The 26079-nt window shown below is 40.7% G+C and overlaps 3 protein-coding genes across 4 annotated transcripts in view; 1 reads left to right on the forward strand and 2 right to left on the reverse strand.

Annotated features, from left to right (window-relative positions):
• Window positions 1-5: 5 nt before the first annotated feature.
• twf1a (twinfilin actin-binding protein 1a) lies at window positions 6-7684 on the reverse strand. The gene is made up of 9 exons (XM_084016699.1): window positions 7572-7684; window positions 6258-6338; window positions 5959-6137; window positions 4897-4992; window positions 4616-4720; window positions 2588-2713; window positions 1969-2119; window positions 1727-1848; window positions 6-1231 (listed from the first exon to the last, which is right to left on the reverse strand). The coding sequence occupies exons 1-9, from the start codon at window positions 7594-7596 to the stop codon at window positions 1073-1075; spliced, it is 1044 nt and encodes a 347-aa protein (XP_083872825.1). The 5' UTR covers window positions 7597-7684; the 3' UTR covers window positions 6-1072.
• A 1498-nt stretch (window positions 7685-9182) lies between these two features.
• Window positions 9183-26079, forward strand: part of tmem117 (transmembrane protein 117) — a 43214-nt gene continuing 26317 nt past the window's right edge. Inside the window, exons 1-2 of one of the 2 annotated variants that reach the window (XM_084018587.1) lie at window positions 9183-9683; window positions 11251-11558. In XM_084018587.1, coding sequence (XP_083874713.1) covers window positions 11279-11558 — 280 coding nt within the window. In that variant the 5' untranslated portion in view covers window positions 9183-9683; window positions 11251-11278. Of the gene's footprint in view, window positions 9684-10688; window positions 10794-11250; window positions 11559-26079 lie in introns of those variants that run through there. The other variant, XM_084018588.1, reaches the window with a different exon arrangement.
• LOC311018799 (P2Y purinoceptor 6-like) lies at window positions 23315-25989 on the reverse strand (the record flags this gene model as incomplete). Its single annotated transcript, XM_084017872.1, has 2 exons — window positions 23315-24315; window positions 25944-25989. 2 exons carry the CDS (start codon window positions 25987-25989, stop codon window positions 23315-23317), a joined length of 1047 nt encoding a protein of 348 aa, XP_083873998.1.

Below are 26079 nucleotides of genomic sequence, written 5' to 3' on the forward strand. Positions count from 1 at the left end.
AAAGAGTGATTTAAATATTTTATTTTTCTTCTTTTAAAAGACAATTTGTAAGAAAACAAATAAGACCAAACATGATTGATGAGAATGACACAGTATGACTATAAAGGAACGTAGTTTCCCTTCAAATATGAGGTGATCTTATTAGTTTGCCCTAATGTTAATCAGTAGACCAGGTGATGTGGCAACATTTGATCATGGTACTTCTAGTATTCCCTTTCCTATCCGGTCGCATGGCTGCCCACTTCTATGGGAACCAGCAAAGTTTGAGTAGCTTTCTCTTGAGTGAAATCTGATTAGTATTGATGGAATATTTCTGGAAGCGCGTTCTTTCCACTGTGATCCTCACTGACAGACAATCACCAGAACAGTTTCTTAATCATAGAGTCACACGGCTACAATATGTACATTTACAGCACTTGCATAGAAAAATAAGTTTCTCAGCAGATGATTTTTCATGTAAACCACAGTTATATCAAAAAAGAAGTTTTCCAATATAAAATGCACTGTTAAAACAAATCAATAAGACGCAAGTGGGATAATTATATCTTTTCTGCTTTGGAGCACCGCGTTGTGCAAACAGTAGGAGACAATTTCAATACATTAGACACGGAAACATTAATTGACACAGACTTAAGGAATGCAAGTTAGGAATTTGAGCATGTGAACTCAAAGGGGGGGCGGGGGGAGGGGAGGGGAGGGGAGGGTTATCATATTGGCGCAAGTTCACATTAGTCACACTAAATGTCAAGTCTCAGCGATGGCAACGATGTAAAAACCTCAAGCTTGGTTTTATTTGGGGCTCTTTGAATCATTGGAAATGAATTGTTGTGAGTGTACTAACGTACATAAATATGCTTCCATTTGGCAAGCTACAAATAGAAATTCTGAAGTGTGTCATTGCTCAGTTGTCCTTGGCGTGCATAGCTGGGTCTCTGGGGAACTTTGTGAGAATTTAAAGTTGCTGTCTTATTCTTTTTAAACAAGCGTGTCAAATATGATTTCCCCCAATTGCAGGAATGTTCCACTGTGGAACGTGCTAAGGAGGAAGTGGTGGCCGGGTGCTGAGGTCGGTTTAATCTTCCCCGTCCGCGGGTGTTCGGGTGATGCGGCGGCCGCCTCTCTTCCCAGGGCCTTTGGGCTTGGCGAAGGCCTGCTTGTGAGCATGCTGCTTAGGATGCACCTCCTCGTACATGAAATCACTGGTTAATTCATTCCCATCGTCAATCTCCAACTGGGAAACAAACACCAAACATATGAGCAGATGGAATCAATTTAAACTCACACTCTAAAATCAATGTTTTTTTTTCAAAATAAGGTCCTAGTCCTATTTTGCGCATAAATAATGGAATTAAGCAGCACAGGAATGACAACATGTGATGATGATGTCACACTTGCTGGTCAACCAAATCAGATCAAACAACTAACAATTGAGGAATTGATCAAGTAATGTTTTTATCAAAGAAAAAAAAAATCACACAGTTCAGTTTACAGCAAAGCATTGGAAAATTGCTGAAGCTTGAGATCAAACCATATGCACATAATCCTGAGTAGACAACTAATGACATTTTAAAATTAATGATACCCAATTATATATTTTCTGAATTTTAACTTGAGCTTAAACTAAGAATTAAAAGCAAGTTTTCAAGTGCTTAAACTTTGTGTCAAAAAAATATATAATTTATATGCTTTTGACCAGAGTCTTTGATCATGAGAGGTAGCTTCACACCTTTTTCTCGATCTCAATCTGGAGACTGTTTTCCACCATGTCGACCAAGGGATTTTTGCAGCTGGAATACAGCATCCTCTCCCGGATGCTACAACTGTACCCAGGCATAGAATAGATGAAAACTGCAAAGGGGGGGAAAAAGGACAATGAGAGGAGTGGACACAAAATACCAATCAGAGCAACATAAAAAAAAAGAAATACAAGTGGGTGTGTCAAGCCTTCGTAATAACTAATCTATTCACCTGTGGACTCCAAGTAGTCGCCTTCGTGGGAATGTTTGTAGAGGAAGAAGTGGTAACGTGCAGATTCTTTAGGGATTCTCATTGGCAGGTCTTTCAGCTCTGTTGGCTCAGTGTTGCACAACCGAATCAGCTCCTGTTCAGCGTCGACTTCCTGTTGAAAAAGAAAAAAAGAAGAAAAGTTACTCTTCAGTTTCCTGCTTCAAAAACATCTCCCCCCCCTCCTCTCAGGTGTCTGAGAGAAACATTAGCTGACGTGCTGTTGGGAGTAAACCTTCACTGGATAAATAGAACAAAACATTCTGCTGTCTTGAAAAGCTTTTAGGATAACGGACAAAAAGGGTAACTGGGACAAAGCGGCAACAGTGCCACAATTATTCCTTTGTACTTTGCACTGATCTGATCTTGTGACATGGCAGCCTTTGAATTTCAATGAGAGGAACAAAGGCTTTTGGGCAAAATGAGTAACTCATTGTGTCGGTTCGTAAACAACTCTGGACCAAAAGGCATCTCTATCTCTCCAAACAAAACACCATAAAAGACAGAGAATTGATTTGCTTATTCAAATTATTGATCCAGCAAAGGTCACCTACTCACTAATGGTTTGCTCTTAAGGACTCACCAGTTGAACGTAATTGATTCTTTTGTCCCTAAAACGTTCGAGTGCTGCGACGGCATCTTTGTGAATAGGGAAGGCCACTCCCTGCAGAGTCTGCTGCTTGGTGTCCACACTAATGTCCGTCTGCACCTGCACACACCACAAACACAAAGCACGCACACAAAGCATACACACTTTCTTTTATTCTGTCATGGACATAATAAAATATTTGCCTTCAAATAACACATGGTTGGTATTTACAGGAATATATCCATAAAAGCCAGTTCTATATTAGTAAGCATATGTATCAGAAACGTTTATCCAGAAACGCAATTGTGTAACCATTAAATGATGAGAAGAATTTAGACCAGTTAAATCAGTTGTTGCTGATTTTGGGTCTGAGTGCAACAAGTATGCCGGAGCATGATGATTACATGAGGTGTTTGTATCAGCAGTGACAAGGCGCCTCCACAAAAATCACACAGAAAAGAGGAAATGCAGGGAGGGGGGGGGGGGGATTACACTGATGGATTGCATCTATTTTTAGAGCCCTGTTCCCATAAAATGAAATGCCGTGCGAACATGATTGAGCCTCCGATGTAGCTACCTCGCATACCAAAGGATTGCCGGTCTTTTATCCATCTGCTTAGTAAAAGTCAGGCAGTCTCCAAGGCACAGCAATGATAAATATTTCAAAGCCTCTTTTTCATCTGGGCGGTACAGATTAATGGTATATTATCTTCCGTCAACAGCTGGTCAAGTGGGACGAGCACAAACCTCACTTCCCATTTGCTCTGTGGCTGTTAATTGACCGTACTTTGGATGTGGCGCGCACGACTCGCAGCACTTCCATATATGGTGAGGAAGAGAGTTCTTGTTTGTGTGGCAGGAATAGGTCGGTTCTCAAAAAAGGAGGACACATTTCGTTTGGGGGTTCGTTTATAGGAACTGCCCCACAAAGTGAAACGTTGTTTTCTCCATTGATTTATGTCTATTGGAGAGCATCTGGTCCAGCCCTTAAGCCCTTTACGTCAGCACTGTAAACACTGCTGGCAGCATAAGCGGCATGCAGTTGATATCACGTTACAGTATTTCCTCATCTCATCACTGCAAACAAAGGAAAAGCACAAAGATCACCTGTGCTTCATGAAGAATCACTGCCACACCTACATATATTCACATTTGCATGTAGTTCTAACATGGAAATGATTATTTAACGTCCATACAGCACTCTTCTTTAACCACTTTGTTGCTCCTTTAACAAGAATTTGTATGGAGCTATAGGCTTTGCTGTCCAAGCCTAATAGATACATCTTTGCCAACATCCTGCTGTTTTAACGCATCAGCATCTTTGCAGTGTGTTGATACTGCCAAGCAAGCATATGCATACTTGCACTGCTGCTGACCTTGTGCTGTTTGGAAGGATGCATCGCTGGCCCTCATTGACACTCTACAGAATTTCTGAGGGGGAATTAGATCTCAAACGCAGTTATAAGATGAGGAAGACTACAGCTGTGAGCTGCGGTGAGATATTCCCCCCCGACCGAAGCCTCAAATGCAATGAAGACGTAGTGTCATCCCTGTATAGAACTGAAACAGAGCGCGAGACTTATCCACGTCTACGTCAGAATAGATTCAAGCCATACAACTTATGAACATGCAGCGCTATGTGCAGACATAATCATGGTGGACTGCATGATCGATTCCAAGATCATGTCAAATAATATAAACATTGACCAAGAGGTAAAGTCCGAATGCTCCTGTGTTTGTGCATTTGCTTGTCTGTGTTTGTGTGTTTGCTTGTCTGTGTGTTTGCTTGTCTGTGTTTGTGCGTTTGCTTGTCTGTGTTTGTGCGTTTGCTTGTCTGTGTTTGTGCGTTTGCTTGTCTGTGTTTGTGCGTTTGCTTGTCTGTGTTTGTGCGTTTGCTTGTCTGTGTTTGTGTGTTTGCTTGTCTGTGTTTGTGCGTTTGCTTGTCTGTGTTTGTGCGTTTGCTTGTCTGTGTTTGTGCGTTTGCTTGTCTGTGTTTGTGCGTTTGCTTGTCTGTGTTTGCACCTCATTCAGTTTAAGTTTTCTCAGTTCCTCCTCTGCAGCAGTGAGGGGCAGGGGTGCAGCCTGCGAGGTCAGATATTTCCTGTATCCAGTGAGAGTCATTTCATCCTGGGGGGGAGAAAACGCACAATCACACATCATACAGCAATATTGATCGACTCACAAATACGGCATTTCTCAAGTCAGTTGCCATGAAGTTATTAGACAGAAGCAGAACTTGTTTAAGTTAGGCTTCTGAAGCTTGAGGTCACATCACCTCCGTGTCTTGCTGTTATAAGACTAACCTTTGTGGTGCCGAAAATCTCATCCTTGATGTGGCCGCCTCCAAACTCTTTCTTCAGCGTGGCTCTGGTAGCAGCATATAACATTTTATGTCGTACCTGTTGAGGACATAATGAAAAGTAAGACATCTTGAAATGATAAGTGTCATCATGTAACATGGTTGATAGAAAAGATGGGCTTAAATTCCTTTTTTTTCTTTGCTAAGAGTGTTTTATATGGTTTCTTATAGAAACAATAAAGAACAACGTTCAGTTTACATACTGTGACATTCAACAAAATGCATTGAGAGCATCTTTGAAATGAAGCGAATGCATTTCCTTCCTCATAACACATTTGCAAAGCCAAATTATTATTTTGTTTAGCATTCTGAAACGTGCATTGTTTGCATCCATGTTTACATGCAATCATCTTCATCGCTGACTGTGCTGCATTGCTCCGTTACATACTTTTGATTTGAGGAAATGTATATAAAGAGGTTGAGTTGTGTTCACTCCAGGCAGCAGCATGCACTGGTTGTAAAAGGATTTTGTAACTTCCAGACAAGTCTTAACCTGAAGCACTGTGTTTTGAGCAAGAGGACAGGAATGTTGAGCTCGGTTATTGCTGTCAGAGAGTGAATTTGAGCCCAATTCCACCATGCAGTTAGTGCCTGAAATAACCTGTATGGCACTTTATTTTGGCACTGGTCTCGCCACGCAACATTCCTCTTTTCACTGCCACAGAAACAACATTTGTATGTCTATTTGTCATGGCTATTTTGAATCGCAGTGACTATCCCACAAGTGGTTCATCGAGTTTGAATCGAACCAAATGACAGTGACATTGTATGAGTCGGGAACACTGCAAACACACGGGAGGTTAAGACCAAGCGCCTTGTTATTCGGAGAACACCATAATCTCTCCAGGTCCATCAGGAAACCCAGTTATCCAGTTTTTCAACAAACATACAAAGAACTGCTGCCTTGATGTGGTAACCCCACCCATCTGAATCTCAAAGCAGAGGACAAATGCTGTGAAGTATGGGAAGCTATTCATTAAAGCCGGTCTAGGCTTGGTGTTCTTACAGCAGAGCTGTCCGGTGACCAAGCCAGGAAGATCCACTCGTAGCCCTGGTTGTTATTTGAGTCCAGCCGGTACAGAATATAGCAGGGCAAGTCATCCTGGAGGAGGGGCAGCACTAAGGAATCATACTCCTGGTCCCACTTCTTTGATGCTTTCCTGGTGGTGTCCATTGCCAGCTGCTCTGGAAAGCAGATGTGTGCAACGAAAATATTTCAGTTTGTTTGTCATGTTAACATTCCAATGGCAGCCAAGTGTTTTCTTGGCAGAAGAGGGTGTAAAACAACACCGGGACACTGCTTACCATTATCAATGACAACCTTTAAGACCCGATATTGGTCACCGCACTTGGCACTGGCGAAGGCTTCCTTCACATCGTTGCCCGCTGAGGAAAGACAGAGAAGGGGTCGGTTTCCTACGGTTTTGAATAGATGCATGGTTGACAACAGCTAACTCTTTCTAGAATTAGCCGTTTAAGCCCTGGACTGCACGTTTTCACCCAGATGTTAGACATGATACACAATTGTATCTACATGACTTTGTAGTTGCCCTTTCTAACAGCACCGCAAAACCTAGTCAAACATGCATATGATTGCAATACCATTGCTTTCCCCCCTGATAAATTGTGTAGGAAGGAAGTTTCGTAAAAAACACAGACATGGAGGAACACAGAGGTAAATGCTTAAAGTACCAGACATTTTTTTTCAACAAGGTTTTGTCCTTTCAAGCTCTGGGATTGGCTTCGATGTTTCTCTACATGTACAGTCTAGTCAGCTACAGAGTAGACATGCATGTGTAAATGGAAGCAGGTCTACTGGTCATGGCTGAGTACACTGTTAAAATAAGCTTTGAAGGAAATCAACATGTTAGACTGCTATATTAACTATAGGTTAGTAGTGACATTTATAATCGCCACATCTAGCTGTCTATTACTAACCCACATCATGTGCACGTTGTTTAACCTCAAAACAGACTGTAGACATTTCGGAGTGGCATAATAAAAAACAGGACGTTACGCCCAACTGAAAAGGACATGTTTTAATAACACAGTGGAGGTAATGCCAGTGCTATTCAAATATTTAGGGGAACGCCGGTCGCGTCTGCCAGGCCATCAGTTTGTTGAAAATGAGGAGTGTGATCCACTCCGAAATACATGTTCCGATTGTTTTTTCCAGTTGAGGAATTCAAAGACCAGGTTTGGAGACATCAATAACTTATATTAACTTGTGGAAAAATAGCATAATAGGGCCCCTTTAAACGAAGGCGTTGCCCATCCATTTAGAAGGTTAAACTATCGTTGGAACTGAATTGGCGTCACATACATTTGAACGATTTGGGAAAAAAGTATATGGAGTAGCCGTGAATTAGCAGGCTCGAAAAAACGAGCGGCTGAATACTCAGGGATTATGTCTCAGAGTCCTCAAAGTGCCCGTACAGGGTGCCGCTGATCACACACATCACGGTAGCTCAAGGCTAGCTAGGAGTGGCTAGCTAACTTGAAGCTAGCTTCTGGTTGAAATGAATTGTTGCAGGTACTAAGAGCTCGCACGGAGATCACACACTCGCACAGCAACATACACACGGACAGAAACAGTGAAAACAGAGAGACGCCATCTACCTTGAATGCCCGTTTGATGTGACATTGTGTCTTTCGTCGGATAAAAGGCTGATGCAGCTGTTCAGTGGAAACCAGGGCAGAGAATCAGGAAGTGGACTACACGGACAAGACCCACCCCTGACGTCATCAACATCAAAATCACATGACATACCGGTAGTCAAACCATTTATTTACATTGAATTCTTAAATCATAATGTATTATTGTTATGATTAATAATAAGGCTAATCATTGTTTTTATAAAGATACATAAATATCTTATATATATACTGTATATACACACACGTGTGTGTCTACTACTGTACTACTGTGTCTACTATAATAATAGCAACAATAGCAATAACAATAACAATAACAATAATGATAATCACTATCATCATCATTATCATCATGTACTGCAAAGAAGCTTTGTAGTAAAGGCAGTTTTACTGTAATTGTGGGATATTTTAATGTCACTGTTGGCTATTTAAAAGATTGCATTTTTTATTTAAATTTAACCAATATGGTAATGCTATGATAGAGCCTCTGCAAAACAACCTCCATCACCTCTGTATGCTACATACTGAAGTCAGTCTTCCTGTTGCTCACTTCCTTCACCTCTCACACCTTCTCGATTCATTTCCTGTTTTTTCATCCTCTTATTATCTTTCGCACCTCTTCTTAACACCTCTTCACTCTTTTCCATGTATTTTAAAGTTGCATATTGGAACTCTGTTGTATCTGCTTTTAATTGCTTTGATTTTTGATCTTTGATTTGTGATAATGGGGAGATATCCGACTCTCGTGGCAACAGATCTTATTTGGCGGGAAATCAACATGCAACATCTGAAAGCCACCGGGCTTCCTCTCTCTTTGTGCCTCCTACTTCTCCCTCCTTCTTTGTCAAATAAATAATAAAAAAGACCAAATAGATTTTACAGAAGCAATAGGATCCTGTCACCAGAGGAAATCTCAGCTCTGTCACAACCGGTAACAACAGACACAGTCACACCGGAAACAAAGTGAATCCGTCTTCAAAAAAAGGTAGTGTATTGTGTCACTCAAAAAGAAGTTAGTCTAGACCAATGCTACAGTTAAAACTGACATTTAAGCATGCATGGCACAGTTTAGGGTGCAAATGATCTGTCAGTAATGAATTATTATGTTATATTATACGTTAATAAACCTCAAAAGTTATTCTGTAAACTATGTTTAGATTGAGTTTTGTCAGATAATATTATTATATTAGTTTCTATGTCAAAGAAGATTTATATTTAATTTGAAGTATTTTTAGACAATATTTAATTTGAAATAGAAAAATGCTGATATGTCTGAAATTCATTATTCATTAATCATGCATGTCATTGTGGAATACATTACATTTAAATGTGGCTATACATAAATATATGTTATACACACACACACACACACACACACACACACACACACACGTCCTCATTTCAATGTCAATTGAATGGCAAAGCAAAACAAATAACACATACATAAACAAACAAATAAATGCTAAAGGTGTCTGGACCACAGTTACATAATAATACATTATTATTACACAAAAACATAGCCTACGCATTGCCACACAAACAAAACCAAATCAAATACGTGCACTAAAATATCCGACTGCCCGATATTTACAGACAAAAACGTGTCCGAATTCACCACATTTTATTTTGAAAGGTGTGCGCGGAACTTGTACATCCTTGGCTCTGACTTGACGCTGGTGAATAATGTGTGCTGGCTCTATCGCGTTGCACAGATGCTATGCGTGATGTGTGGACCCGGCTATCTCCATCCAGTCCGCAGCAGCAGCAGCGTCCCGAGAACAGCCCAGGATCTGCACCGTTTGGCGGGAACCCGCTGACGAAGCACCGCCCGGCTGAGCCGGCCCGCCCGGCGCATGGACTGTCCAGCACAATGGCAGAGGATTTGGGGGTGCCTCTGTCGTATCCCAACAACAGGTCGCATGGATAATCCCTCCACAACCCTCCCATGTCGTCTCGTGCGTGCCATGATTCGAGCGTCGCAGTCGGCTTGATGTGACAGGAAGAGCCGTGCGGGAGCGGAGGGGGGGGGCTTCGAGTCCTGCCTTGTCGACTGAGAGGAAAAACGGCGTGGAGCAGGTGCGTTCATGACGGCCGTCCACCGCACGGTACCGAGGTGCACGGCGGGTAGGGCTCGCGCAAATTCGGGCCGTCCCAGATGTCGCCGGGTGCATCGACATCAAAGTTGTGTAATCGGATAATTCCAGTCAAGCTTGTTATTATCTCCGAGATACGTGGGGTCGGCGATGTGACATTTGGCGTCATCGCTGCTGTGACATTAAAGGGGATGTGTGCGGCGCCGTGTGGTCTTATGCTCTTAACGCGCTAGTCCGTTCAGGAATGGACAGATCATCTGGCACAAGTGTATTTCCTGGAGCCCTTAGGGACTGTATTTGCTTTTTGTCAGTCCAAACATAATTTTGAGGAAAGCCAGATCATTTAGAAGGATCTACCACAGGCAGCAGGATGATGATGAAGATGTTAAATAGGATTATATCACAGCAAATTCAACTTCAGCTTGTCCATCGTTATCTAGCCCACTGCCATGTGCCACACTGTGTATCCCAAGTTGATAAGTCCTTTCTGTGTTAGCATGTTTCAGGTTCCCTTTGGGTGCTCTGGCTGAGTTCCTCTCCATGCATGTTTGGGTCTCAACAAAGCCACTGACCTCAAACCGGTAGCAGGTCTCCTGTCACAGCTAGTCCCCTTAATAGTTAGAATGGGGGGGTGGGGGGCAGAAATATAATTCAGCATTTTACTGGGATGATTAAATCATAATTTCGCCTCATAATGACAAGACAAACATGATACCAGGGAAATTTAATAGCCACATGGCAGCTCTATTTCTGAACTCTGGGTGGTATTTTTAGGAAACCGTGTCAAGTCAGGGAACGTGTTTGGGAAAGTTCAGCTCCAGCAAAGTCAGACTCACAGGAGGCTACAGCGAGGGAGTTCAGAGTGGACTTCACGGGTGAATGAATGTAGCCGGCGTTTAAAAACACAGAGGGGTGGTACTGTCGGGAAGTCACTGAAGCGCTGCCGCTGCTTGCTAGGTGTTCCCGGGCAAAGCATCGGCGTAATGCTGCCATATTCTTTTTGAGGGGAGCACAGATCAGACAGGCTGAGAGCATAAGCCTGTCAAAAGCCAGCGCTTTGCAGCTAAGAGCTTCAAGATTCTACCTTATCCAGGTATGACACATCTGCACCTCGACCTCTTCTACTGACTGATGTAGAATTTAGTCTTTAAAACTTCAACTTCTTGTTGAACACATTCACTTTTCAACAGTTGAAACATGTTTTCATACTGCTGATTTTTTGTTTTGTTTGCCGTGTTGGCATCCGCCAACAGACGGATCTCTATGTAATATTTGGGTGATAATCTTAACATTCATGGGAAAGTCTCTTTGCCACAAACAATCTCCAGGTAGGTGCATTCTTGGCACTGGTGCTGATCGGAGTCGTCTGAATTTAGCATAATCCCAATCCGTACCAAACCTCAGTTATATTTCTACCACTAATCTCAGTCTGAGGGATGTTTTCGCTCTAATCTGCCCTACCGATTTGAGTGTAATGTAATCTGACTGAAAGAAGCACTTTCTCTCTCTCTCTCTCTCTCTCTCTCTCTCTCTCTCTCTCTGACTTCCAGGTGTAGTGCAGCTGGGGGGCTCAGCAGGATGGAAATAGATGCCCGTTTCCGCTACTATTTCCAACACCCGTGGTCGCGGCTCATCGTGGCCTACCTCGTCACCTTCTTTAACTTCCTCATCTTCGCCGAGGACCCCATCTCTCACAGTCAGACAGAGGCTCATATGATTGTGGTGGGCAACTGCTTCTCCTTCTTGTTCAACAAGTACCCGGGCCTCGGATGGAACATCGTGAAAGTGATATGCTGGATATTGGCCATTATCACTGGCATGGTAGCTGGGAAGTTTATATTCCACCGCCAGCTCTTTGGTAAGTCATGCACACAATATTGCAGTGGAATGTGCAGAGTAATGTCTCTGCTGAGGGAGAGGAACCTTCCTCCTGAGTTGTTTTAGATGTGGCCAGCCAGTGCAGTTGCAGTAGTGTGTCTCGTATTTGCTTTTCCTCTTCAAAATACAGTTTCAATATTTAAACCACATTGTTTGCATTCTGCAAATATGTCAAATAAGGCAACATAACAATTAAAGCAGGAATGCAAGAAGAAATTCTACAATTTCTCTGTATTATCAGAAATATTTATAGTTAAGTTTCCAGTTCTGTTATTTTTCATTCCAACTTCATTCATCAGTCATTATGGATCATGTTTACGTTGATCATACTGATGGAAACTGGACTAATTTGATATGTCTTGTCAGTGGCTCTGATTGCATTTTAAAAACACAGTTTAATTTCATTTGACGTGACTTGAAGGTGACATTTTTTGCGTAGTATAAATGGTTGGAGTCTTCCCTGTTGGTTTACATGTCTATCTGCTGTGCATGTGTTTCTTATTCAAAATTCAAGATTGTGGGTGTTGGTGTATTTGATCTCTCATAGTGAACAAACTGTTAGCTTCGTGTCTGAGCTGTATAATTAAGATAACTCTGGTAGTGAGTTATCTTAAGCATGCATACTGTAGGAGAGATGAAAAGCACCCCCACTCAGTGGTAAAACCCTCCCTACTAACTCTTACACCTGCAAAGTGGGGGGTCACGACTCACTGCTAGTTAGCCTAATGATTTCTCTGTGCAAATCAAACCAGCTAATAGTCTAACTGAAAAGAACCATGATTTTTTCTAGGTATGTGAAGGGTTGTGAGGATTTGGATTTTATTTTAACTCCAAGGCCCAGGTGACTTTATCAGAATGCATAGTATCCTGGATCCATGTAATAACTGGCCTTTAAAAATAAAAATCTGCCTGCCTCTATGGGAGATTAACATAGGGGTTCCCATACTTATGCACCCTGTATTTTAATGAAGAACATTTATTTCTTTACGATACATAATTCATTCACAAAGAAAATTGGTGTCCTAAAAAGGTAGGATTTTTCCTCATTTGTTTAATTAAGGCATTAAGATCAATTCACAAAAGATGATTTTTATTCCTCTTTTTAGTTAACTTTAGCATGGACTTATGCATAGCACTGTATATATATATATATATATATATATATATATATATATATACTCACGGATATACTCATATATATACTCACGGATATCTGTGTCAATCACCAAAATTATCCGTGTGACTTGCTACTGAAGTACAGGTATGTTTATTTAAAACATTGACTCTATGTTTAATGGAATTTATATTTACAACAGTGACTTATTTTCAAATGTGTACATTTACTTTTGAAATTGTTTCACCCCCTTTTCTCCTATACCAGTTGTCAAGGCTAAGGAGCACTTGCATTTTAAAGTGTTACATTTTTTTACATATTTATTTATTTTATTATAGAATACACTTGAATGTGTAAAAAAAAATTCTCAGTTTATAAGCCAAGTTTTTGAATATATATAAATAGCAATTTTGAATCATGGGCTAACTGTATTGTTGCATCCCTAATATTTATATATACTTTAATAAACATAGTCACAGTGATTTCCCCAACCCCAAAAGTCTGATGTTTTTCGTTCACAAATGTGGGAATGATCCTCCAAAATCATCAAAAACATGTTGAGAATGTTCATATGTTGAAATAAATATGAATTAGAGATTAATATCTCTACATTTTTGCCTTTCAGTTTTAGCAGCAGCAGTATGGCTGTGGCAGTAATAGTGGGCTAAGCAAGGGAAGTTAATATAGCACATTGTATAGCACATTTCATACACGCAGCGGGCATTCAAGGATGTTTTTTGTGATTTGAGTAAGAGGGGGCCTGTGCCCCAGTAGAGCTTTATGTCTAGCAACGCCCCTGCCATTCACCAATGCAAAGCACTTTACTTTCAGACTCTACTTTTTGTAAATAATAATGTAATTAATCATCAGATCTGGGTCAAACAGTATCTTCACATCCTTCACATCGTTCAAGCAGGACTGCTACTTTTCACTGTCCATCAATCATCACATTTCTTGATGAATCCATTAGTCTAAATTCCTTTAAGAAATAGTGAAAAATATCCATCATAATTTGTTTTAAAACCCGAGGTGAGGTCATTGTTTATTGTGTTGGATCAACACTCCAAAACCTGCAAATATTCAATCATAAGAGAAAAGGCAAACACAGGGACATGTTTTTTTATTTTGGCTGAAATGTGACTCAAAAAAATGCCCTGAAATTAATTTATCAATTACTTGACTTCCACAAGTAGATTAGTGAGGCTACTTTAGCTAAAATGTTACAAAGTCAATACTGTACAAAACAGATTTATGAGATCTGTTGCTGCTGAATAGATGTATTATAGATATGATTGAAGGGTTTGAAACATCTCGGCTTATAGTGGAAATCTTCATTTGATTCATGGACTATTTTTCCTGCTCTTATCAGTGGTTCTCTACCTTTTTGCCTTGTAGCCCATTACAAAGATACCCGATCTAATCACGCCCACTCCCCTCTTGTAGACATGAGAAACCTCTAGTGTCTTGCAATAAAAGAAGAGAAATGACAGACAACAATGAACATGTAGAGTAAAATATACTTGTCACATCAGGAAAAACGTAGGTGTGAATAATAACATTAAAAGTGGTCTTTTTAAAAAGGCGTCAAAATCAGTGCAGCAGAACCAGAGGTATCATGATTTGTTCTCGCACATTCTTCTTCCTTGTCAATACCTTTGAAAGTCTTCTTCAATACAGCATGGTGTTCTTTTAGTAAATGATGGTCCTCAACTAGCGATTAGACAAGATTCCTTTAACACTATTCATAAATGATGCATACTCACAGGACTCTCTACACCTAAATGGAATGCAGCCATCATCAATTGCTACATAATGAAGTCAGTCCTCCTGTTGCTCACTTCCTTCACCTCTCACACCTTCTCGATTCATGTCCTGTTAATTTTCACCCTCTTATTATCTTCCTCACCTCTTCTTAAAACCTCTTCACTCTTTCCATTTCAGTCTCCTCTCATGAGGCTGCGATTCCAATCACATCATCCCGCTTGTTTAAACCGCAGCAGTTTGCAGTGCTTCCTATTCAACTCACACATTTAATTTCCCAGTCACCTCACAACTCACTCAGGGCCGGATATTATTGGTCACCCAGGCTTAGCTTCTTGGGATGAACCAATAATGACTATAATTGGAGGGCAGAGAGACACAGAGAGAGAGAGCGAGAGCGTGGGTGGGGTCGTACTCCAAGTGATCGTCTATTCTCAGCATAAATAGAAAGCCAAGAGTGCATGATGATGATACTTATTGCAAATACTGAATCGTCACTAGGAGAGGAAATGGAAAATGGCTTTGAGGATTGTGGGTCTAATAATACCAGCTGGTCTGTATCCTCAAGTTACAATGGTTTCATCATTTCTGGTCAATGTTCCTGTCGGTCAGGACGACCCACATGGAGTTACTTGATCCATCCATGTAGGGCTCTTGGAGATTTCTAAGACTAAAGATGTTAGTTAGATGTAGTTTGAATAGAATTATGATATATCATGTTTTTTTTAAAATATGTGTAGCTGGCCTATACAAAATTATGTCGTATGTGGGCTTACCAACCAGGCGAAGTTGAGAAACAGTGATATATGTTGACAGTAAATATGAAAGGGTTAGCTCACCCAGCTTACAAAAGAGAATCTCACTTGCCTGTAGTGTTATCTATTCATGCAGATTGTTCTGGTTCGATATTTTGAGAGTAAGATGAGATTGATGTTTATTCACTTTAAACATAAGGTTAGCATTTTGATCCCTGGCTCTCACTGCAGTATATTTGAAAACAAGCAAAACCGGGACACTGTTTCTGGAAAGACACATTTTTGGCAGAAAATCCAATAATAATAAAAAAAAACAACAACAACACAATGGTCTGCATGAAAGATTCCCTGTAGGGCTTTGTGAGGAAAGTTGTTTTCTATTAGTATTATTTGTATTTGACTACATCATTTAAATCTCACTCATTAGCACAAACGGAACGTTTTTTTTTTTTTTTTTCAGTCCATGCAAGCAGGACAACCAATCTATTTCTCCAAGACCAGCATTCTTTTTTGTTTGGCATGACTCAATAGTGAAGTAGTTGCTTTCACATGAACGTAAGTGGCTCTCAGTGCGTCCCTGTGTATCTGGATCAGGGTCTATACATGTCCATTGGCTTGAGGGTATAAAGGGCAGAAAGAGTGCAGCTCATCCTGCAGCCAGGTACAACTAATGTGCTTCAACAAGCCTCTGAACAGATGGTTTATGCTTCCGTGTGTGGGCATCTGTGTCTGTAAGTGCTAGTAAGAGAGTGGTGATGTTGTGTGTGTGCGTATGTGAATGTGCAATTGCATACGTGTGAGTGAACAGGTCTGTCTGTGTGTGTTTGCACTAAGGACAGATGAAGTGATTCTGAGAGGGGAAGAGAGTGTTGAGAGCATGGAGAGGCGAGACGCGTCCTGCACAGCGTTTCAGTGAAGCAGTTATGTAATCACCACCCAGGTAAGGGCTTTGCTACAGCACCAGGCCGGCTGTAGAATATTTCATCTATTATGGATCCGTCGCACAGGCCCACATGGCCCACCTACTGCACATCGTGATGTCTCTACTCGAGCCCTGCAGATCTCTATCCACCGTGTCTTCTGCACTCTGATATGTAGGCAGCCAGCGGGAACATTTCGCTCCACGCAGAGGTTCGATTACCTATGTAAAGCACTAAGGAACGCGTGACCGTTGGAGGTGTTTTCTGCGGTCACGTTTTGAGATTGGCGTTTTCCCGATGCCATTTCACAAATTGTATGCCTCAAGAAGGCATTTTTCACGCTCATTATGTTTGCGGACATGCTTAACTCCAAATCAATTTGTCCCAACTCTCTTATTGAAAGCTGATACATCACCCGAATCATTTATGATGGCCTAGAAAACATTTCACAGGGAATTACACCTCCTCCTCCCTCTAGCGATTTAGGGCTTTCCTTTTTTCCTTGTATTTGGCACAATAAATGATTTACTGCCTCAGAAACCCACACAAATGTTAATCCAGTTGTCGCACAACAGTTCCTCTGCAATCCTTATATTTAGTTCCATTTCCCAGTCATGTTGCTATTTAGAGGAGGCAGAGGTGCACAGTATTGTTCTCTGTTGGGGGAAAAACCGAGTAAACTCCTGATGATGAATAGCTTGTGACAGATTATGTGATTTAAGATTACATTTGAGGGTCAAGGAACAACCTATGCTGTTCCATTCAGACACTCAAGGCTATGTGTGCTCTCTAATGGAGTGGACGGCAGCCAATGACTTCTGGTCATTGGGAGACTGGCTGTCATTACGCATTTGTATTTATACCCTTAGGTCACAGGGTTTGTGAGATGTCTATTTCGGTTTTGTTTGAGCTCAGCCATGGCAACACCTTTTTCAATTTAAAGATGTAGACTCCTTCATGGTCAAGGACTTTGCTGTTCACTTTTAGTGGAACAATTATATAAAAAACACTCTTTCCGTTTACTCAGATGACCTTTGGCCTCTCACAAAAATACCTATTATTAAATACCATTATTAGGCTTAACATTATCAAGTAAAAGTGAGGCTGTAAGAGCTCAAACCCCCACACTCACGAACGTAGATTCAAATACGAAAAGACAGATGGATTTTGAGACAAATCTTGAAAAATCCATTGATTTAATTTGGCAGATGTCAATCAGTTCCACGATTCTAGGGAAAGTGACGGCAAAGGATCTTTAAACCTTTACTGACGACATCCATGAAAACATCAAAATAAGAACGCTACAAATGATGTGTAGATGGAAGATAAAGATTCAAGTCAGTCAAACATATATATCCAACCAAAGAAGCCTAACAAATAATGTGACTTAATGGCAAATGCACCCATGTGTTCTCTTTGTTGAAGAGAGGTAGATGAGAAGATCAATACCAGGATTGATACTGGAAATAAAAGGTAATAAATAGTCTGGCTCTGTAGCACGCCTCTGTCCAAAGGTTAGGAAGTACGTGTGCCAGCACCTAGAGATCACTGCTTAACACGTGTTGTTTGTTAATTACATTGAAATCAAAAGGTTGACCAGGAAGTCACTGCTCCTCATAAAACCACAAGAGTCTTTTAACATCCCAGTTTTTGTCTGGATAAAAGAGACAAGATATAATTATTAAATTGTAGAGTTGCCCCAATACCAGTATAGGGAATTGAGTATCATCCATTATGCATATCACCGATCCAGTATCATGTTATCATGTAATATATCCACTCGTTTATGCTGAACGACTACAAAAACAACAGGTGTCACTCACCACCCAGCCGTACATCGTGGTACTGCACATATACAAGTTACCTGTTACTTGTTACTTGTACTGCTACACACTCGTGGTTAAATACTCTTGTGCACCCTATTTCTTTTCTAGATATTGCTACATTGTGAAGAACAAATCCGTGTTGAAATCAGTTGAGAGGGAGGTAACGTCGTCTGTTAGCAGCCGGCAGGCAGCACAGTCCTCTCTGATGAAATAACAGCTAATGTTCGCAGAGATTGCATCAATTTACAGTATGATGTAAAAAATTAGTATTGGGTGAAGTAAAATTACATTTCATGATATGATCAAATGTAAAATGTATTTTTTTGGCTTGAATAAGGAGATGTTTTCATAGCTAGATATTAGAGGGGGAATTATGACCTGTTTCATTTTTTGTATTCTTGAGGTGCTGTTATCAGATCTGTACTCTGTATCCACTCATATCCGAGTTCAGGTGTCAGGATTGGATGAGGACTAAGAAGCTGCTATCTGGACTTCTCTATTAAATAGTGAGCTTTAGAGGGGCACATTTCAGGGCTTGTTTTCTCACCTTTGTAAGGAGATGCATGAGAATGGTGTCAACTATTCCTTTAAAAATAATAAACATGGGATTGTTGAAATTGTGATCCATGAAATCTTTGATTTCCTGTATAATTTTGTGAGACTTTTTGTCGAGCAGACGTTATAACACTACAGCTTTATATCATGGGCCTACAGAATGACTATCTCACTGCCCACATCCATAATTGGAAAAGAGAAACTGCTTCTCATTTCTTTCTCATTGCCCCAGTCCTTTAAATCAGCATAATATATTCACCTATCTCCCTCCAACGCGTTGCATCTCCTTAAAGGTAAATTGAAGGGTAATTCTGAGTCACATGGAGCATCATCTTAAACATATTAGACCCTCCTTTGCATACGCTTACATTCAGTAAAACGCTGACCTCACATCTCCACTTGGACGAGTCATGTGAGGCTCCAGAAGAGTGTGAACAGCATAAGAAAGGGTGACGGTAATGTGAACACTTGCTTCCATTGATCACAGAGCTGTAACCTCCGGTGTATACTCAACTGTGGTCTGTGTGTGTGTGTGTGTGTGTGTGTGTGTGTGTGTGTGTGTGTGTGTGTGTGTGTGTGTGTGTGTGTGTGTGTGTTAGAGAAAGTGAGATATGTCATTGGTTGCTCTGTTGTTGGAGTGCTTCTCGTCCCCTTTCCCTGATCTTGATGAGGGTAGCCTGCAGGATGCCATCTGGGTTCTGTCATATGTTATTACAGCACTGTGTGGCTGCGGGTCAAAGTGGAGTGTGTGTGTGTGTGTGTGTGTGTGTAGAGTAGTATATTTCTTTGTCTAGCTGTATGTTGCTATTGAGAGTGAATTAACGTATCTGTCTCTTCATAGTGACGAAACTATTTTGAATTTGTCAGAAATCCAGAAATGATTCAACAAGGACTATGATTATGAGACGGTACATTTGAAATTGAACTAACAGATCGGAATTTGAATTATGAAACCCGAATGTGAGAGTGTATAGTTTTCAGTGAGGATATAATTCAGATTAAATAATGATGAATAGAATATCAAATAATGTAGATTCAGTTTTTCAATGCAATCATTCAACTTGAGCAATTCAGATTTAAATAAAGATTAGTCTGTTTCAGTTTCTAGTGACACAAACATAGTGTACACAAATAAGTGAGTAACTGACTGAAGTTGCACCATTGGTCAGTTGCGTGTACTACGTCACCAAGGGGCATTGTCGGAGTCAGAGTAGCAGAAACTTGCATTCAAAGCTCCACACGGACACATACATCACTCACTGCAGTGTTTGTAATATGAAGTGCAAAGTTGGAGAAGTCAACATGTCTAGAACACAGAATACTGTGAACCTAAAAACTGAAAAGTTCACCTTTTATCAGAGCCTGATAGTTAAAAACGTGTTAGCAAGCTGGTAGCTAACATTAGCATGCTGCATTCTCTAAACAATCTAAGTTAACCCCTAATAGACACCAAAAATCAAAGTGAAGCATTGCAAACTTCATCTACATGTCTACGTGATTAAGTGGCTTGTTGGATATGTGGATTGTTGGAGATAACTTGGCTGTTTACTGTGATAAATGTCTTGGTTGGCATAGCATTTTTATAGCATTAGCCAACACTTAGTGCCTGTCACTCCTCACATTTACATTTCGGCATTTAGCTGACGCTTTTGTCCAAAGCGACTTCCAATAAGTATTTGTCAAAAGAAAGAAACCACAATATATCACTATATACAGTATATACAGTATATATATACCACTGAGGCGCCAGAACAGAGAAGATATGATACATGATATTTATAGTCACCACAACTCGGTGTGATATTTATTAGCATGTCAAACACCGTAGTATGAAAAAAGTATTAATGAATTACAAACTTTTAATGGGGAAATATCACACTTTGTATAAACTGTATGGCATACTGACTAATGAATGAACTATCATAAAGTGAGTTGCGTTTGCTTCATTATACGATCTTATATATGAGTTTGAAGTTTTAGTCGTGTAGTAGTTTACTCAAATGTAGCTTACCCGTCATGTGATCTGCAATGAAGCACATTAACACACGGTCCAAAGGTTTCACATAGTCTCGTTTTCATGTTCTGTTAATTAACTTATTCATTAGGTAGTCGTATCTGTGATAAATCGAGGTATTTTTTTTAAAATTCTGGATCTGTACAGTGCATCGCCAAGGAATCCACAAATAGCAATGTGACCCAGGCTGATATTTACAGCTGATCTGCAGTTATAATTATCAGCCTCATGACTATTATTAGAGTTGGTACACTGCTGTGCCCCTGCAGTCTTGCTGATGCTAGTGTCTCTTGGATGTCTTTGATGCATTTCATTTTGTTGTCTAATGCGATTTGCATATTTGCATAACAGTAGAATTGCGAGAACTAAGTTAAACATTGTAGCTGCTTTGATCAATCGTTTTATATTGGCAATGTCAAAAAACGACTGTGCGCAATATAAAATGTGTTGCTTGTTGGGACAACACTACAGAACTGCAGCTCCCCTCAGGTCTGCAGAATGATTAGCTTCTTTCAGCTAACTTTTTTTTTTTTCAGTTCAGTTTCACCGCTCTTCTCAGACGTTTCCAAAAACAGCCAGACCATTTTCATTGGATTAAGCTCTGGTAGACCATCTATACACACTAACTGCTCAGCCCCAAACAGCAGACACAAAGTTAGCAACTAGCTTGTGTACATACTGGAGGATATAGCAGTTAGAGACACAGATTAGTTGGTGGAGACAAACATGAGCTTATAGTGAGCATCGGACTTAAATTCACAAGATGACCAGAAATAAATATAGGTGCTATTGTTGCTGACTGTTCAACCCGTTTGCTACACATTCACTATATCAACTTTAACAGATGATGATATGTCACCATTGTGGTTGCAACATGTTGCACTGCCCCCAAGTGGCCAAAAATATAATGCTGAAGTGCAGTTTAGTCCTTATCCTAGACACAAATAATTACAATGAGATACAAGTACAACATGAAAACCATTGACATTCACCCCAAAATATAGTGTTCCATAAACCTTCACATATGTTTTCACTGTCACAAAAGCATTGTTCATTTGCCTGTGCCGTGAACTTAATTTCCATGTGCTTGCAATAACGGATAAGACACAAAGGTGTTTGCACAGCAAACGGGGAAACAAAGTCATTGAGCAATAATGACGAGAGCTACCAAACAAAGGAAACCAGCCAAAAGGAAATTGATTATTTACCTCCTTTGGTAACTCCTTTGGTCCGGAGCCAAGCCATAAATAACAAAATGAACTGATTTAACATGCCTCTTATAGGTACAGGTGGCCTGGTAGACAGCTCTCTGTGCCTTGGCTCTACTCGCTGCAAGCTCCCTGTGGAGGGAGTTCTGTTGACACTTCCCAGCTCTGATTTATTATCCAGACGTTTAGTTACAGTGGAGCTCAGCGTCTCGTGAGACCCTAGTGGCCATAGTCATGGTTATTCCCAAACCACCCCCTGATGCTGCAGCCCAGCAGTGATGAATGTGGATGCTAGTGTCTACATGCTAAGATCCAGACAGTGCCACGGCTCTCTGCACACTGGGTTTGCGTTTGAGTAAGGATGTTCATTAGGATCCCTAAGGAGGGCAGGATTGTTGTTCTGATGCTTCAGATCAAAACAGGATAGAGAGCTGCATGGTGAAACCTAAAATAGATTAATGTAATGCTCAAAAAGAGTGGAGGTGCCCATGATTTGAATATAAAGAGCAGAGATTGAGATCAACAGACTGCACTATCAATAGTCCCAAGAATCAATATGGGTAAAATGGTATCGCTTAATCTGTGTCCAAACACAAGCAATGTTTTGGGTTTTCAAGGCCCAGTGTTTACCTCGTTCATTGTTGATTTTGATCGCATTTTCTATGTGCACTTTCCACTTCACTGCATGACGGTCAAAATATTTGAACAGGATGTGTTGGTGGGTGTTATTGAAGATTTGTTTTGATAAGATTATTATAACAGAAGGAGATAATTCCACCACCACTACAAATATAATAGGGATGTATTCATTCACCTGTGCTTTCCGGTGATGATACAGGTGCAAAGGTAACTGAGAACATATTGGTGACAAACGAAAGTTAAGATTCTATACCCATTTATTTCAGGTACTCACTTTAATTTGTTACCTTTCTGTATGTGATTGAGCAAATTGCTACATTTACCAAAAATGTTTATAACACAAACAAAACTGGTGTGTATCTCCCAAATGAAATAGTCCATTAATCAACAGACAAGAGAAAATTAATGTGCAAATATTCCATTATCAAGCGAAAAGTGATTCACCGATGCCAGCATCTCAAAATTGCTTCTGTTTTAAATCTTCATGGATGGAATTATTTGTGATCTTAAACCGAAACTATGAAATTATTATTATTATTTTTTTTTACAGTTTTCCGACATATTGCCAAAACCATTAGTCAAGAAAATAATCAGCAGCCCTACTTGTGTGAGTTACAATGTGTCACACGACTATATACCTTTTTTACGAGGTACGGTTGTAAATCACAAATGAAGACGAGACAACTGCTGATTTACATTGCTGCTTGGCAACAAAGCGTTTTATGACCGAACACATTTTAAAATCTGAATAAAATCATTTTTGTTATGCAAAACATGCCACTCGCACTGATAGCAATTTATTGCCCGCAGTTTTTTTATTGCAGTTCCATCAAAATTGAATCTACCGGCATACTTTCAGTCATGATATTTTACCATCTAACACCTGCCACTGGCACATGTAAAAGTGATACAGCCAAGGTAACTAGCCAATAAAAGTCATGCAGTCACACAACAACCCCGACCCTCCTGCTGGCTCTGCAGCACAGCCTCCTGTATCTGTCCCTTTTCAAGGCCAGCAGCTTCCTCTGGAACTGCTCACTAGCCAAAATGTACAGTACGGGGTCCAGGCAGCTGCTGACACTGCACATGGCCTCAAAGAACTCATAGGAGGCATAAAGGACGTTGGTGTTGGATGGTGTGACCTGGTTATGGATCCTCATGAACACCAGGGTGATGACCATGATGTGGTACGGCATGAAGGAAACTACAAAGACCAGTATGGCAGCAGTGATGAGCCGCAGGGGCTTCCCTCCCGCCCGCTGGGCTCCTCTGTGCCTTCTACCTTGAGGAAGACGCCTCAACACCCGAACCGTCATTATGTAAGAAGCTAGCATGATGCTGAACGGAAGCATGAAGCCTATTATTGTTCTGATAATGGTGATTGTCTTGACATAGTTAAAAGGGCCCTGGATGTGGTCCATACACACCGTGATGTTCTCTGGTCGCCGAATAGCAAAAGTTACAAACAGGTCAGGAATGGAACTGAGGACCAACGCAACCCATGTGCAGACGGAGCAGAGCTTGGCTTTACCCAGACCCCACCAGCGGAGGGAGCTGATCGGGTGCACCGTCCCCACATAGCGGTCAAAACTGATCAGAGTGAGGAAGAGGATGCTGCCATATATGTTGATGTTGAAGGAGATCTTCTTGAACTGGCAGAAGATATGTATGTATTGGAGGTGCGGCCTCTGAAAGGTGAAGTAGAGGGTGAAAGGGAGGGTGAGGATCCAGGCCGAGTCGCAGAGGGCCAGGTTCAGCAGGAACAGATTGCTGCTGTTCGAGGTTGTCCTGAAGCAGGAGTAGTTGATTAGAGCTGCCACGTTCCCCACGATACCCACAGGAAGGGCAAAGGAGAAGAGAACCAGCAACACATAGCAGTACCACTGGGCGTTCTCAAACTGGCTGCAGAATACTGTCGACTGGTTCAGGAACTCGAGAAGCACCTCTAAGATTCAAGGACAGGAGGTAGAGTCAGTTTTTAATATTCACATGTTGACTTATTTTGAGAATAAAAAAGTAGTCTAGCATTTTCGTATTGTACTCCCATTAAGACTGGGATCGGCTCCAGCCCCCCCGCGACCCTGAATACAGGATAAGCGGTAGACAATGGATGGATGGACTCCCATTAAGACTACTTTACTCAGATGAGGACCTAACACTTGTTCTATTTTTAGCTCTTACTGCATCGGCAATGATACGTCGTGGTTTCTTTGTTTCCTTCTTTTGACAAATGTACTTATTGTAAGTCGCTTTGGACAAAAGCGTCTGCTAAATGACCTAAATGTAAATGTAAATGTAAAGACGGAGGGCGTTGGAGAGACAGATTTGATGTTTGACTTCTGTCCGGGAGAGTGGAGTTTGCAGTTTACCTCATTATAGACTTGCATTTATTGTTTTTATCCAAATAACCACAATCTTGCCTGACTTTAATGAAGTGTGTTTTTTTCACAATAACCACTATATTTCATCAACCAGAACCACCATAGATGCCATCAGCACGTGAACATTTTCTGTTTGGAAATAATCTTGAGTTCTGCAGAATTATCCAATATTGACGTTCTTAATTGGTGATACAGTTGAAAACGAATGGTCTAAAAAAGCTGAGACTGATATATCTTGAATTCTACTTCCTAGCAGGTTAATCTCCAGAAAACACTGGTTCCTGCAGTTCGACATTGTCTTTTGTTAGATGTTCTTGTCAAAGCTACTGCAAAGACACAGAAGACATGATACAGCTGTTTGTAGACTGCATAATGATCTCTGTGATGAGTAAATTTGCCTTGATGTGTAATAAATAGATGAACTGCCCCTTCAAAACCCCTTAATTCCAGTCAAACTGGACTTTATTTTATTTTTATACTGTCAAATAGGGATTAGGTTTAAATCATACAAACATTGAGATCCAACAACAGAGAAATCACAGAAAATTGTGTAAATTATCTTCTTTTTTTTACTATTTTACTAATCTACTTTCTGGATTTAAGCTGAATCACAGAGCATTTTTAGCTGGTATTATTTTTCAAGATTTTAATTAAGTTCCAGAGTAATGTAGGTCGTAGTCTGTTTTATCGACTCTGCCGGTAAGTCCTGCTTTCAGACAGTACTTTTAAGTAAGATGTGTTTACCCACTCTCTCCAAGAGCCCTTTTCTATTTACAGTCGCTGTCTCCACAGTCTCTGAGCGTCCAGGAGCGTGTCCAGGAAGCAGACGCTTGACTGTCTGCTGCGAATAATGAAACTTGGGGACTATCAGCTCTATTATGTCGGCCTCTGTTTGCATTTGATCAAAGATACCACGTTTATTTCTTGTGGCTGAGCGGATCTATGCAAATTAAATTTAAGCAGATTTCAACCTACAGCATAACAGAAATAGAACGTTTTTATATCCTGTTTTGTGAGTTTTTATCATACAGCTACACAGCTGGTGATACGTTTAAGAAGTATAAAGATAGTATTGACATTGACAGTCATTTAAACATTTAAAAGTATGTTGGTTCATTAGTTTGATAACATTTTTATGTAGAATAGAAAGCATGTTAAAATCAAAGTATATTCAGGTTCAGATTTGACTCACCTCCTTTAAAGGTGCCTGACCGGTTGCTGTTGAGGAGCGGTATCATGATGAATGGAGACGGCGATCACATCTCCGATCGCCTTCACCCCTCCTCCACCAGCTGTGTGCTTCTCATCCGTCAGGAGCTGTGGGTGCT

Source organism: Eutrigla gurnardus (assembly GCF_963514095.1).
Source record: "Eutrigla gurnardus genome assembly, chromosome: 9".
NCBI lineage: Eukaryota > Metazoa > Chordata > Actinopteri > Perciformes > Triglidae > Eutrigla > Eutrigla gurnardus.